This window comes from Paramormyrops kingsleyae, chromosome 1 (genome assembly GCF_048594095.1).
Source record: "Paramormyrops kingsleyae isolate MSU_618 chromosome 1, PKINGS_0.4, whole genome shotgun sequence".
NCBI lineage: Eukaryota > Metazoa > Chordata > Actinopteri > Osteoglossiformes > Mormyridae > Paramormyrops > Paramormyrops kingsleyae.
The window spans coordinates 74377812-74393778 of NC_132797.1; the positions used below are offsets into that span (position 1 = coordinate 74377812).

Sequence of the window (15967 nt, forward strand, 5' to 3'; positions counted from 1 at the left end):
CGGCCCTTTGCCGATGTGATTGCCCACCCCTGCTGCATATACACCGACCCTATGCCGATGTGATTGCCCACCCCTGCTGCATATACACCGGCCCTTTGCCGATGTGATTGCCCACCCCTGCTGCATATACACCGACCCTTTGCCGATGTGATTGCCCACCCCTGCTGCATATACACCGGCCCTTTGCCGATGTGATTGCCCACCCCTGCTGCATATACACCGACCCTTTGCCGATGTGATTGCCCACCCCTGCTGCATATACACCGGCCCTTTGCCGATATGATTGTCCACTCCTGATCTACGTGATGTTTCGGTGCATTTAAGCTCGGCAGTTTCCCAAAAGACAACAAGAAATCCAGGGAATAAGTCACTTAATGATGTGGGTGTACATTGAGTTTAGTCGTGTTTCATCCCTCACCATAAATCTCAGAGACACATGATTGGATTAGTCTACCAGCAACCCACAGGGGACCCACAGGGGAAAATGGCAAATGACAGAGAGAGTGCAAGTTAATCTCCATCCTCTCAATTCTCAGGGAAATGGGGGCGGCCCAACCGGCCAATTAATCACGTCAGCTGCGATATTGTTAATATCCCCCTGACAGATGCTCGCTGCGGCATCAAAGACTTGTTCTTTGTCATAAGGCTGGAGAAGTTTCGGCTGCCGGAATACAGCTCAGCGGGGCACATAAAACTTACGCTACGGTCGTCTGCTCTCATGTGACAGATAACAATGTGTCAGGAACAAAACACTGGCATTTTGTATTAAGTTGTCAACACTGCAGTGAGACATATATGGGGACTTTTATTTTGATATGGGTTCTTACTGTAGACAGGGCACTGTTCATGTGCCTGTGGGTCCCCAGGTTGTACTCAGACATCAGGGTGTCGATATCTTCTTCCCTCTCATCGTAGTCCTGAGGAATATACCATTCGGTTACACGGGGGGTTATGCAATAGCAGAGTCCAGCATGGTCTAATCTGGAGTGGTGCTGAAATTCACACACACATACAACCAAACTGGGTATTCCATAAAACATTGTAATGGAACACTTTATTTCTTAGATAAGCCAGTCTCATCAAAGACATTAAAACATTTTAAAGCGATGAAAACATCTCAAGTGTCTCCAAAAATGGCAGAAAAATGCTCTTTAGACTGGATCCTTATCAAACAAATGAGCAGGCCAAGTTTCTAATGCAAAATATTTTGTGCATATAGATCATAGAGCAGAAGCCGACATTTATCACGGTAAGACATTGATGATCCCGCTGCTGCTATACATTCAGCTGTGTGAGGTTTACTAGGCGTGGGCAATAACCCGTCCACACAGAGCATGGTAAGCATGGAATTGTGGGTAGGTCACTCACAGGGTCGTTCAGCTCCCCGGGAACGGAGCGGCTCCGCAGGCTCAGCGAGTCTCCACCCAGCTCGGCAGAAGGGCCAGTGAGGTCCACCTCAGATCGGCTGCGATCTGGACCATGCCAGAGTCGGGGATGGACATGAGAGAGAGAGAGAGAGAGAGAGAGAGTGAGAGAGAGAAGCACAGAGAGAGAGGGGGAGAGGAGACGGGGGGTTTACTCTCAAATCGACATCAGCACATGCAAATGTGAAGAAAATTTAAATTATTAATTGAAGTTATGCATTTTGCAGGTAATTCTCTTAATCCAATGGGAAGCAATATCTTTAACCATGGTGTTCAACCAATCAGAGACTGACACTGTACCACAATGCCATCCACTGCGCTGAGCCTGCGTGCCGTGGATGTGGCAGAGTACCTGAGGAGAGTGAGGCTCTGGACACGGAGATGCTGGGGGCTGTGGACTCGGCCCTGGGGTGCCTGGCAGCCATTTTGTCTGGGACGCTCTCACTGGCGTGGAAGCTGGCCACGCTCTCGGCGCCGTCCGGCTGAGGGAGAAGCACCCAGCAATGAAGCAGAAAACTCCGTCGCCCACAAGCACTTGGCTCATGGCCTGGGCTGATCTAAATATGGTGGTTTGATGAATGACTGTTGATGACTAGACTAAACAGAGGTCCTTATTCATGTGCAGTGGGTCATGTGACCTGGTAATGCTCTCCACTGCACTTACACATTACATGCAGTGTTCGGGGTTTCAGGCATGGGCTTTACCCGTCTGCTGGTCCCAGAGGCAGTGCTGCGGTTGCTGGGGCTGGGAGACCTGCCGATGGCCTGGAGCCGCAGGTTGTTGGGTATTGCTGGCATCCCGGTGGACTCCACAGCCATGATGCTCCCCCTGCTGGTGGGTGGTGATAAAATCATGTTGACATGGGTAAAAAAATGCCCAAGTCTCTCACAGGATAAGGGTGTAACAGGCTGTTTCTTTCGGGCCTCACTGTTGCGAGCGGGGTGTGGAGCGGGCACTGTGTACGCTGGGGGCGTTCAGGTCCGGGTTCGAGCCCATGCTCCTGGAGTCCTCAACCCGATCAGACCCCACCTCTGCCTTCAGTGCTGCTCGGCCATTCCTCTTATCTAGGTTCATCCTGCACAGTTACCATTAGATTTTACTACATCCACTGGACCCTTATTCAAAAGCAATTACTACTGACACATCTAAGGGCCTTAACCACAACGCCACCTAGTGGCTGTGTCTCTACTGCCAGGGGGTTTCTCTAGTCATAGAGTTACTCATAACTAAAGATGAATTTATAAAAATCCATGTATTTGCCAGTCAACGATGCCTCCTTGAGAAGCAAAGTGTGGTCCCACGACCCAGCGCCCCTTTGTGGCCTCACCCCTGCCTTGCGTTTCTCAGGGCGCTCCGCAGGCCTTGTCTGCCTGATTTCGGCGTGTCCGGTCTGTCTTCCAGCCTCACGTCAGGCTGCGATTTTGCGTGGTCCACCTTTTGGTCTACTATAAAACGGGAAAACGGTCTCAGACAAAGTGCAAAAAAAAAAAAAAACCAGTCGATATCCAATTTGTTCATAGAGACCCCCGAGGAAGAACCCAGCTCGGCGGGAATGACGGCACAAAGCAGCAGCTATTAACTTCCTGTGTGGGCTGCTTCAGTCTCTGCAAACTCGTAATTAGGCTTCCAGAACTCTCTGACTGGCTGTCTAAGTCAGCTGCAGTCATTCTACACATCCTGTCCCTTTGCCGGTGCCTGTCAGTGAAAGCGCGAACCTCGCAAGCAACCTCACAGGGAAAGACTACAGAGCAGCATTCCTGCCCCCTCACTCTAACCCCCCCGCCCCCCCCAAACAGGTAATAAAGTCATACATCCTATACACAACCCACAGGCTCAAAGACACACAGAGGGGAAGGTGGAGCTTCCAAAAAAACCTGCAGCGAATACCTGGCACGTCCTTAGCTTTTTGCTTAAATTAGCATCTTGCTAATTTTACGCTTTCTGCTACCTCCCCCTTTTCTGATTTCATCGGAAAGTGCTGCCTGGCCACCGACTGCTAGCCGGTTGGATTTCTGGGATGTCTGCCGCATGTTTCTGTCTCATGCACCACAGGGAAGGGGAATCCCAGCATGGATAAACCCCCCCTCACCCCGACCTCCACCCCCTCATCAGGACCTCATCCTCCTCCTCGGAGGAGGCTGGTTATATTTAACAGCCTAGGCTGGATGTTCTAACAGCCATGCCGCCAAGCCGGCTAATGCATGTCTTGTGTGCAATATGCCTCTTTTTAATGAGAACAGAATGTTTCTGGTGTGAAAACGAGGTGCAGCCTCGTCGAAGGCCAAGGGAACTCGGCTTGTAAAAGAAACAGACAACAATGAATGAGAACGTGCCCAGAGAGCTGAGAAGAGTGAACACATTTCATTTGCTGTCCTTGTTTTCCAACACAGAGACTGAGAAGGTCCCTTTATTAAGTTTGCTACTGGTTTATTGCCTGTCATTTTCCCATAGACTCAAGCATCTCGTGACCCTCACCATGTAGATAGATGGATGTTACTCATGGAGTAAACAGAGATTAGCCATCTTCCTTTTTGCGGGAGGAGCTTACAGATTTCAGGACCTGTTGGGGTAAATCCTGCCAACTGCCTTGTGCAACTGCACAAATCATACGAAGTTTACATCTCTCCACTGCTTATTATCTTTGCACTATTTTTCTACTGCCTGTTTGCACCTTGCACGCCCTGTTACTGTGATGCTAAGTGTACTATATGTTACTATAAGTTGCCATGGAGAAACGTTGTTTCATCACTCTTTGTACATGTATGTAGCTGCTGATGACAATAAAGTAACTTTGAACCTTTGTTCTGTTCATCAGGTGGAGAGTGACAACTATTTCCTTGACAGGGAGGATTGTGGGAAGGTTTATGGCTCACCTGGAGGACTGCTGAGGATGGTCTGCTTGACCACGTCGCTGCTCAGGACGTTGCCCTGCGAGAAGCGCTTGGCTCGCTCCTCCAGGAACCACTCGCCCGTCGCCACCTTCAGCTCCCTGCCGACCAGAGGGAAGACGGGGCCAGCGGTCAGGCCCGAGCTGCGACTCGCAAGCGTGAACAGAGGTGGCTCAGTGGTCTGCAAGTTCTTCGGGAACCAGGATGTGATGGTGTAACCTACACCTCGAAACCTTATTATTGGTGCCCGTCAACTTTACAGGCCCCCAAGGGGGTGGGTGGGGTGGTACTTACAGGATCTTGGTACAAACGGTACAGCGCCACCTGCCTTTAGCCAGTGGCATACGGCAGGAGCTGCACACGCGTTGCAGGCAGTCCTCACACAGCTCGCCGCGCTCGAACACCAGGCCCAGCGACCGCTGGCAGCGCATGCACTGCCGCTCGCCTTCCTCCTGGTGGCGCCGGCGGCCCTTGCGCTTCATCTCTAACAGCTCGTTCTTCAGTTTCCTGGGATGGGCAGGGCTAGGTTAGCACTTCTGGGCGGAGGGCCGTGACCCCTGACCGGAGAGGCAGACCAAGACCTCACCTTATCCGTTTCTCCTCGAGTTTCCGGAGTTTCTCATCCTTCTGGAGGACCTTCAGAATGACCTCCCTCTCATGCTCCATGAGGAAGGACAGGTTGAGTTGCTCTGCAGTTTTAGCCATATCTGTGATCGATGACTCGAGTCTGTGACTGGTGTGCCTCCCTGTTGCCGTGGGAGACGGCGCGTTCTGGCCGGGTGAAGACAGGGAGACGTTGTCGCCTGCAATCTCAAGCCGCTGGTCCTCTGCCGGATCACTTCAGGTGTTTCCACGGACGCGACGCTCACTCAGGGACTCCATGGTGACGTACGCCGCTATTACAGTGACCACCGGGCTGGCAGGGAGCTGGCAGCCTCGTCCACTCGCCCAATCTCCCACACGTATCCCAGCATGACACCAGTACTCCTGTCCGAACGTGAGGAATAGCCCAGACATCAAAGTCACCTTCCATTCTGCTCCTGGCCAAAAGAAATTAACATCTACTAATAGGTTAGCAGGAGATAAAAAATAGATTGCGTCTAATTAATCCATATGTCATGATTAGCCGTTGATTAATTCTTAATTAATCTTGAAAAATAATGTTTTGAGCCATGATTTTTTTTCCCCCTCTCTTGGGTTGATAATCCTTAAGCCACTGAGAGCCCTGCAGCAGCAGTCCATCCATCCATCGCAGTAATGACTCTTCCTGAGGACGGCATTTTGAATTCAGCATTTTAAATGTCACTCTGCCTCCCCCGTTTTCATGGGGAAGGTTGGAGGGTGAATGTTAACAAGCTCGTTAATGAGTAGCATTAGAATGTTCCCGAGTGTTCCGTGCGACGCACGTGCCCTCCCTGCCCCCCTCGGACATACGCGGCGTGACGGGAAAATAGCCAGGGCTCATTATCACGTGGCAAAGCTGTCACATGCAGTGACATCGAATGGCGGCTGGGCCACTGTCCCCGCAAGCAGGGCACTGTCCCAGAATCCACCTGGCATTGACAAATTTGCAGTCAGACACCGGACCACGACTACTGGAATTGATTAACCTGAACGGGTGACCGACTGTAAACGTCACGTATTGCTCTGGGCATTTTAGATTTCTCCGGTAGTCAATCAAGAACAGAGTGACACATTTCTTTTCATACATTAAAAAAAATCGAAAATTGAATGCAACACACCACACACAAATTATCCACCTTGATGAAGACTTTTGCACAGCTATATACTAACATTAAAAAACATAAAAATTGAATTTTGGCTTTTTCATGACCTCGGTGCTTTCAGGTGAGAGGTTTTACAGACTATGATTAGTCTTTCCTCATATGATAAAAAACGTACCAATCAAACAGCAGATTCACGCCACCAGTCACAAAACAAACATCCCCCTCATTGGCTGGAAGCCTGCCCCAGTTATCCCAGCAGACTGCTATATGCTTTAATTAGCTCCTGTTTGACACCTGGAACACCAGGTGCATTCGCTTACTGTCCAAATGATGGCTTAGATGAAGTAATTAAGGGCTGAGTTTGAGTAAAAGCACTACAGGCAGGAAGTGAGGAGATGAGGGAGGGGTACACCTAAACCCCCGGCGTCACCCAAGCTCAGTGCGCCCCCTAGGGACTGGTGTCAGGAGAAACAACCAGCAAGCGCAATTTAAAAAAATCAGGTTCACAGGTTTGAAACTCGGCAGTCGTTACCTTTTCTACTTCCGAGTTCAGGCCCTGGCTTAACGCCGAAACGGCATCGATGCGCTTCCAAAGCTGGGCTTAAAGAAGGAAATGCATTCTTAATCAGTGTTAATTGTTTTGCTTTTCAAGTTGTATCGTCCTGCTGTTTTACTTCACTGGAGAAACTCTTTATGCAGATGACAGCTCATTAAAAACAGTTTAGCTGAGGAAGGGAAGTCGGTATATTAATTTTTGATTTTTGCTGTACATCTTGAGATTAGTAGCACAGTGATGATACGTCTGTACTGGTATGCGTGATGGCCTGCCATCTTGTCCCCAGCCCTGTGGCCTCTGGCTCCTGTGACACTGTCGGATAAACAGCATGGGAACTTGATACATTAAAAGTGCGTTTTTCTGCACTGTAAATTTCCGCAGTGCATTCCTTACAGCTGAAACGCTGTCACTTCCTGAAGAATAGACCATCGTTGCTGACGTCAGTGGGACACTTCGGACAGGCCGGTGTCCCCTAAGGCAGCCTGTTCTAATTACCCCACTGAACGCCGAACAGATCGGTACATTTATTTAGTTCCTCAGGCCCAGAATTGCAGAATTTTCCATTTAAGTCTGTATGTTGTGGCTTTTTTTGGCCACTGGCTGCAAAGTCATTTGGTATAAGAACAGGCAAAGCCTTCAGCAGCCCGTCCTGTAGACTCTCATGTATCACGAGGTCGATCTGAACTCCACCCGCGAACCCGGAATGTACGGTCAGCGAGCGCCCGCCCACGAACCCGGCTTGGGGTCTGTCGCCGTAATGTGGCACCGCGTGGAGGGCCAGGCGGAGGCTCGTGTCGCGGCAGGGCGGTAAGGGCGGGGAAGCCGCGTGTGTCAAGGGCAACCCTGTCGTGCTGCGTCAGCCAGAGCGTTACAGCCTGTGAGTCACTGCTGTGTAAATAAACTGCACAGGAACTTCAGCTGCCCAGAAGAACTACAATTACCAGGATGTACATCTTATTTTTGCACTTTGCAATCATGTGTTGTTCGGTATTTGCCTTTTTCATTTCGATTATCACTCTTAATCATGGTAATAAAAAATATATTAAAAAATCTGAAGAAAACAAATGTAATCTATAATTCTATAATTATATTTTTACGTAAAAAGGCATTCATTCCTCAATTTTTCTGAGAACAAGATATTATATGTAACATTTCAGAATGAAATCAATAGGTTATAAACCTTCAAAAAAACTGAAAAACACACTGGACAGGTTCTAATTAAAGATAGGAATCGATCGACTGTGTAACCAAAGGATTTCTGGAGCAAAATAACACCCTGTGAAAAGCAGGGAACAAGAGACGGAGGAAGATGGGCAGAATATTTCATACCTGATAGCTAAACGTGTGCAGAGATCTGGGCTTCAGCGACAGAGGCGCTGGTCCGTCCCAGACACCTCTAACCCGGGAAAACCGTGAACAGTCCCCTCCGCCCGCATGCGACGGCGGCCGTGTGCTGGTGACAGACGGGCACCGCAAAGTCCCTCCTGGAGCCCAGCCCCGGTCCGTATGGGCCTTGACAGGGGAGTGAACACTCTGAGTGTGCTCAGGAGTGCTCAGGCATGTTGCCCCTGGTGACAGGTCACGTGACACACACAGGAATTACTTCACAGCCTGGGCAAGCCAGAGAGACACGGAATTAAACATAACAAGAAAAAAAAAACAATCGGATTACTCTGACAGCACAAAAGCTCAAATGGAGAAGCTGGGAAACTGGTGATTATTAGCTATAAAATGTTTTTTAAGTTACAGACGAGAGAGATGTGATGGATAGGAGAGGGCTTACACCATCGATTGTCTGACTCTAGGTAAAATCTGCTGAACAGTTTGTGGCCCGATTTTCAAAATTAGAAACTCAGTTAAGGAATCTAATCTGAAGAAACCACCCTGAAGAAACACAGGCCCCCCAACCATAACCTTCCATATCCAAGGACCATATAAAGTGCCCCTGACCACAGCATTTGGTTAAATGCAGATTACAGACTTTGCCTGTGTTACCGTGGAAACACTTGCCCAATTACACTCAGCTATCATCAGAAAATGTGGTATCAGAAAAGGATTTGAATTGATAGCAGATCTGCTGAGACAGTGAAAAGTAATTTAGGCATATTTAGACATCTGTATCTTATGTTTCAAATTTGGTCAGACCCTTGACCGGTTTAAGCTTGGAAATATCCTTTTATTCGTAATTAATGCTTTTTTTGGCTTTTAAACTCACACACCCACTAGTGCCTCTGAGGATGAAGCAGGTTTCAGCCAGCAGAATCCTCAAATCCTGTGGTCTCTCCAATTAATGAATTATTCAACAGTCAAAACCTTACCAACTGTGAAGACAGGAAAGTAGGATTCTGCTGGAGGTGGGGAATCCACATTGTTTGCGCTTCTGTGCCTGCATGTACCACTTTAACATCATGTGGCATACATGTTAATTCTCCCCTGTCAAGTGAAAAGGATGCGATTATTTAAATAGCAATTTGGCCAAAATAAGAAAAGTAGAAGAATATGTACAAGGAGGCGCAAACAGGATTTTAGAATCCTTCAGTCATGCGTGTGAAATTTCACTTTGGCCATGTACGTGAGGGTAAATGTGAACAAATAAGCAAACAGCTCCAGCCTTTGTCATGTGGGGTTAGTTTGCTTTGAGGGCAGCTCAGTACAGGCAACCCTCCCTGAGCACATAGACCAGCGTTTCCCCGGGGGCCGGGTCTGACCAGAGCAAACACTCTCTGTTTGAGCTGAATACGTAAGAGGAAGAAAAGGGGAAAAAAAACATGTTTATTTTGCAAATCTTGCACTGTGCTTTGACCCAAAGGGGATATAAGATCTCATCTGTTTCACTCATGAAGATTTCATATGGGGAAATGGAAGGTTTCGCCTACTGTTAATCGTCCAACAGAAAAGTCAACTAGCAAAATATCCGCAGTGCAGAACTCTGGTGACTGATAGAAAATGACGGTGCTGACTGGAATCATTAACTCTGTTTTTAATGTCTATAAATATATCCGCATAGTAGACTGTGTTTACATTTCAGATAAAACTGAATGTTATTAAAGGGAAAGCACAGGACAGGATGATTAATCATCGGGTCGTCGGTTAGGAAGTAGAACTGCCTGTAAACACAATGGCACCACAGCACCTGCAGCCAGTTTGGTGCTATATAAAATTTTAATGGATGGTTCAGGACCCTGACCGTACTGCACCATCACCTGTGTACTGGACAGTCTGTCCCTAGCAACACTGCTCTGATAGACTTTCATGCAAATACACACAAACAGTATTAAATGTATCAATGTTTGGTGCACCATTAAGTCCAAAAAGAATTCTCATTTACGTCATTGTATGTTCCGCTTCAATTTGGCAAGAGCTAATGTATGCTGTGGTTTAGATCCACTTGACTCTTGGGAGGGGGGTCGCATTTGTGATACGCAAAGTAAAGTAACATGAATCTTCAGCCCCAATAGATGCCAGACTGCTCACCTGTCAGTTAGACATGGTGGGAAATGGCCAGCAAATTAACATACCTTGGGGAAAGGAGGCTTATTTTCCAGGAGGAAATTTCAAGAACCAGTACGCAACAGTATAGTGGGCTATGGGTGTAAGAAGGAAGAGGAAGTGTGATAATGTGACAGTGTGACATATTAGTTGCTAAAGAAGCATTAGCATTAGGTAAAGGGCTTTGCTAAAATTTCTCTGGACTTTGTTCTTATATTCAGAAAAATTGCTTCATGTAAATTATTGACCGTACAGATATGAGGACTAGGGGGAACCACCAACCTATAAAGAAAGCAAAGCTTAAACGCCAGAGAATCTTCAGGCTTCATCTCTTTTGATACATGTCTCTTTAGAAATTCCCAAAACCGCAGGAAAATTTCACAGTGTGCTTCATATTCTTGAATGAGTTATGGATATCAACTTAAAGATTCTGCACTCAGCCTGATGCAACAACAGAGAAAAAGAAATGAACTGAGATGGAGCACAGCAGAAGATCCTCTATGATCTGCATACATGCAAAAAAAAATTTATGTATTATTACCATGGCTCAACACTACTGCTGTGTAGAAGCTGGGTGACCCAGGCCACAAGTGGGCAAGTTTACACTGCAAAGCCCTTCACTGAGCCCGGTCTGCATAGTGTAAGCTGTTTGGCCTGGACTGCAAAGGGTGATGAATCGAAGACAGTTTACCAAATAACTGTTGGGCACTATGAGTACATGATACTGCCATTTGAGCTGATAAATGCACCATGTTCCAGGCCCTCGTTAACAGTTTCTTTAAGGATTGTCATACTCTATCTGGATGACATCATAGTGTTCTCCCCGACAGGGCAACTCATATCCAGAACATTTGTCAGGAAGTTCTGTTTACTTCAGAGTAGACTCACTATGAATGTCTGTCATTTCAGTCTGGTTTTCCAGGTATTTCCTGCCTAGGTGAAGGGTCCACATGGATCCAAAGAAGGTCCAAGCCACTGTGTAGAGACCACAACCCACCCATCAAGGAGCTGTAACATTCTTTTAGAACTGTTTTTAAAATACGGTGTTAAAAACATTTTGCCAGACATAAAACAGTCAGCAATACTCCACAGACAAAAGTCTCCTCGTGATGTCATCCTGTGACCTTTCGCCAGTGGGGAAGGGATAGTTCTCCGCTCGACATGTACAAAACACTTTGGGTGGAATTCCCCTAAGCAGACATATTTACCACTTTTAGCCTTCATTCTTCAGATGAAAAATACAGTTTAAAAAATGAAAAAAATGAAACAATAAAGAATTCCTTCAGAAGAAAAATACAGCTAAAAACAATAATAAATAATTCATGTCGGCCTTTTATTGTCAGCTCTGTTAAGATCATATCTGTGTTCACTGTTTCTCTGCGGCTAATTTTTTGCCTTTTATAAAGGTCTGACATTAATGAGAGAGGACGCTGGGAATGAAAGGACTGCGCTGTACTGTGCTAAGCGTGTGTTTGGGTGCCTTCCACCGCCGTCCATAATCCTTTAATTACATTCTCTACATGGGAAGGCCAGCTTCATCCACAGCATGCTTGCTAAAGGGAGGCCATGAATATTTAACAGCTGCTCCACATTCAGCCTGGGAAGCAGTACAGAGATGCTGGGGCCCTGCACCACAGCCACGACCTTTGTTGACACCGCTAATATTTAAAGCGCAAGTTAGCGCCTGTAAATTAGCCTGAAGGGAGAATGGTGGTTCAATAAGACATGAACAAAAACCGCTGGATTGACATTAGCAAACTGGATCAAAGCTATGCAGGATACCAGCTTATTTGTGCAAGAAGTCTCAACCGCCCCCTTCCCCAAGGTATTAGCCCTCTGTTCAACGGGGGGAGGCAGTGGGGGGGGGGTTATGGGATGACCATCTTTGTGTTGCTAATATAGCCTTTGCAAGCCTGGAACAGTCTAGTGGGATGCAAAGCTGCCCCCGCCCTCATCAAAACGTGCATTTCTGCAGTTAGACTCTCACTTCATTTTTTATCGTTCACGTTTTCCTTTTTATAGCTCAATTATACACAGAAAAAAACATTAATAATGTTTCCTTTTAGAAAAAAAGAAGCCGTCATAAATCAAACAAGAGGTAAGAAAAAAAGCACGAAGGGTGTCCAACGATGGGTAGTGCAAACAGATGAACTGTGTGTCTGTTACAAACAGTAAGAGCCCTGACAAACCACAGGCACGCCCTCCAATGGCCAGCTTCCTACCAGGCACGCCCTCCAATGGCCAGCTTCCTATCAGGCACGCCCTCCAATGGCCAGCTTCCTACCAGGCACGCCCTCCAATGGCCAGCTTCCTACCAGGCACGCCCTCCAATGGCCAGCTTCCTACCAGGCACGCCCTCCAATGGCCAGCTTCCTATCAGGCACGCCCTCCAATGGCCAGCTTCCTATCAGGCACGCCCTCCAATGGCCAGCTTCCTATCAGGCACGCCCTCCAATGGCCAGCTTCCTAACAGGCACGCACTCCAATGGCCAGCTTCCTACCAGGCACGCACTCCAATGGCCAGCTTCCTACCAGGCAGACACTCCAATGGCCAGCTTCCTACCAGGCACGCACTCCAATGGCCAGCTTCCTACCAGGCAGACACTCCAATGGCCAGCTTCCTATCAGGCACGCACTCCAATGGCCAGCTTCCTACCAGGCACGCATTCCAATGGCCAGCTTCCTACCAGGCACGCACTCCAATGGCCAGCTTCCTACCAGGCACACACTCCAATGGCCAGCTTCCTACCAGGCACGCATTCCAATGGCCAGCTTCCTACCAGGCACGCACTCCAATGGCCAGCTTCCTACCAGGCAGACACTCCAATGGCCAGCTTCCTATCAGGCACGCACTCCAATGGCCAGCTTCCTACCAGGCACGCATTCCAATGGCCAGCTTCCTACCAGGCACGCACTCCAATGGCCAGCTTCCTACCAGGCACACACTCCAATGGCCAGCTTCCTACCAGGCACGCATTCCAATGGCCAGCTTCCTACCAGGCACGCACTCCAATGGCCAGCTTCCTACCAGGCACACACTCCAATGGCCAGCTTCCTACCAGGCACGCCCTCCAATGGCCAGCTTCCTATCAGGCACGCACTCCAATGGCCAGCTTCCTAACAGGCACGCACTCCAATGGCCAGCTTCCTACCAGGCACGCACTCCAATGGCCAGCTTCCTACCAGGCAGACACTCCAATGGCCAGCTTCCTACCAGGCACGCACTCCAATGGCCAGCTTCCTACCAGGCAGACACTCCAATGGCCAGCTTCCTATCAGGCACGCACTCCAATGGCCAGCTTCCTACCAGGCACGCATTCCAATGGCCAGCTTCCTACCAGGCACGCACTCCAATGGCCAGCTTCCTACCAGGCACACACTCCAATGGCCAGCTTCCTACCAGGCACGCATTCCAATGGCCAGCTTCCTACCAGGCACGCACTCCAATGGCCAGCTTCCTACCAGGCACACACTCCAATGGCCAGCTTCCTACCAGGCACGCACTCCAATGGCCAGCTTCCTATCAGGCACGCACTCCAATGGCCAGCTTCCTATCAGGCACGCACTCCAATGGCCAGCTTCCTATCAGGCACGCACTCCAATGGCCAGCTTCCTATCAGGCACGCACTCCAATGGCCAGCTTCCTATCAGGCACGCACTCCATTGGCCAGCTTCCTACCAGGCAGACACTCCAGTGGCCAGCTTCCTACCAGGCACGCACTCCAATGGCCAGCTTCTTATCAGGCACGCAATCCAATGGCCTGCTTCCTACCAGGCACGCACTCCAATGGCCAGCTTCCTACCAGGCACGCACTCCAATGGCCAGCTTCCTACCAGGCAGACACTCCAATGGCCAGCTTCCTACCAGGCACGCACTCCAATGGCCAGCTTCCTAACAGGCACGCACTCCAATGGCCAGCTTCCTACCAGGCACGCACTCCAATGGCCAGCTTCCTAACAGGCACGCACTCCAATGGCCAGCTTCCTACCAGGCACGCACTCCAATGGCCAGCTTCCTACCAGGCAGACACTCCAATGGCCAGCTTCCTACCAGGCACGCACTCCAATGGCCAGCTTCCTACCAGGCAGACACTCCAATGGCCAGCTTCCTATCAGGCACGCACTCCAATGGCCAGCTTCCTACCAGGCACGCATTCCAATGGCCAGCTTCCTACCAGGCACGCACTCCAATGGCCAGCTTCCTACCAGGCACACACTCCAATGGCCAGCTTCCTACCAGGCACGCATTCCAATGGCCAGCTTCCTACCAGGCACGCACTCCAATGGCCAGCTTCCTACCAGGCACACACTCCAATGGCCAGCTTCCTACCAGGCACGCACTCCAATGGCCAGCTTCCTATCAGGCACGCACTCCAATGGCCAGCTTCCTATCAGGCACGCACTCCAATGGCCAGCTTCCTATCAGGCACGCACTCCAATGGCCAGCTTCCTATCAGGCACGCACTCCAATGGCCAGCTTCCTATCAGGCACGCACTCCATTGGCCAGCTTCCTACCAGGCAGACACTCCAGTGGCCAGCTTCCTACCAGGCACGCACTCCAATGGCCAGCTTCTTATCAGGCACGCAATCCAATGGCCTGCTTCCTACCAGGCACGCACTCCAATGGCCAGCTTCCTACCAGGCACACACTCCAATGGCCAGCTTCCTACCAGGCACGCACTCCAATGGCCAGCTTCCTATCAGGCACGCACTCTAATGGCCAGCTTCCTATCAGGCACGCACTCCAATGGCCAGCTTCCTATCAGGCACGCACTCCAATGGCCAGCTTCCTACCAGGCAGACACTCCAGTGGCCAGCTTCCTACCAGGCACGCACTCCAATGGCCAGCTTCCTACCAGGCACGCACTCCAATGGCCAGCTTCCTACCAGGCACGCACTCCATTGGCCAGCTTCCTATCAGGCACGCACTCCAATGGCCAGCTTCCTACCAGGCACGCACTCCAATGGCCAGCTTCCTATCAGGCACGCACTCCAATGGCCAGCTTCCTACCAGGCACGCACTCCAATGGCCAGCTTCCTACCAGGCACGCACTCCATTTGCCAGCTTCCTATCAGGCACGCACTCCAATGGCAAGCTTCCTATCAGGCACGCACTCCATTGGCCAGCTTCCTATCAGGCACGCACTCCATTGGCCAGCTTCCTATCAGGCACGCACTCCATTGGCCAGCTTCCTATCAGGCACGCACTCCATTGGCCAGCTTCCTACCAGGCACGCACTCCAATGGCCAGCTTCCTATCAGGCACGCACTCCAATGGCCAGCTTCCTACCAGGCACGCACTCCATTTGCCAGCTTCCTATCAGGCACGCACTCCAATGGCAAGCTTCCTATCAGGCACGCACTCCATTGGCCAGCTTCCTATCAGGCACGCACTCCATTGGCCAGCTTCCTATCAGGCACGCACTCCATTGGCCAGCTTCCTATCAGGCACGCACTCCATTGGCCAGCTTCCTACCAGGCACGCACTCCAATGGCCAGCTTCCTATCAGGCACGCACTCCATTGGCCAGCTTCCTATCAGGCACGCACTCCAATGGCCAGCTTCCTATCAGGCACGCACTCCAATGGCCAGCTTCCTATCAGGCACGCACTCCAATGGCCAGCTTCCTATCAGGCACGCACTCCAATGGCCAGCTTCCTATCAGGCACGCACTCCAATGGCCAGCTTCCTATCAGGCACGCACTCCAATGGCCAGCTTCCTATCAGGCACGCACTCCATTGGCCAGCTTCCTACCAGGCAGACACTCCAGTGGCCAGCTTCCTACCAGGCACGCACTCCAATGGCCAGCTTCTTATCAGGCACGCAATCCAATGGCCTGCTTCCTACCAGGCACGCACTCCAATGGCCAGCTTCCTACCA

At 49.9% G+C, this 15967-nt stretch overlaps 1 protein-coding gene across 6 annotated transcripts in view; it reads right to left on the bottom strand.

The window, feature by feature from the left end:
- The window catches only part of sytl5 (synaptotagmin-like 5), a 33503-nt gene that overhangs the window by 6881 nt on the left and 10655 nt on the right, over nucleotides 1-15967 (bottom strand). For 3 of the 6 annotated variants that reach the window (XM_023800979.2, XM_023800972.2, XM_023800976.2), the window contains 9 exons: nucleotides 4900-5300; nucleotides 4608-4820; nucleotides 4299-4414; nucleotides 2753-2870; nucleotides 2354-2500; nucleotides 2130-2256; nucleotides 1777-1906; nucleotides 1369-1472; nucleotides 828-917 (listed from right to left, as the gene is read on the bottom strand). In XM_023800979.2, coding sequence (XP_023656747.1) covers nucleotides 828-917; nucleotides 1369-1472; nucleotides 1777-1906; nucleotides 2130-2256; nucleotides 2354-2500; nucleotides 2753-2870; nucleotides 4299-4414; nucleotides 4608-4820; nucleotides 4900-5018 — 1164 coding nt within the window. In that variant the 5' untranslated portion in view covers nucleotides 5019-5300. Of the gene's footprint in view, nucleotides 1-827; nucleotides 918-1368; nucleotides 1473-1776; nucleotides 1907-2129; nucleotides 2257-2353; nucleotides 2501-2752; nucleotides 2871-4298; nucleotides 4415-4607; nucleotides 4821-4899; nucleotides 6641-7925; nucleotides 8165-8914; nucleotides 11014-15967 lie in introns of those variants that run through there. The other 3 variants (XM_023800974.2, XM_023800977.2, XM_023800975.2) reach the window with 3 other exon arrangements.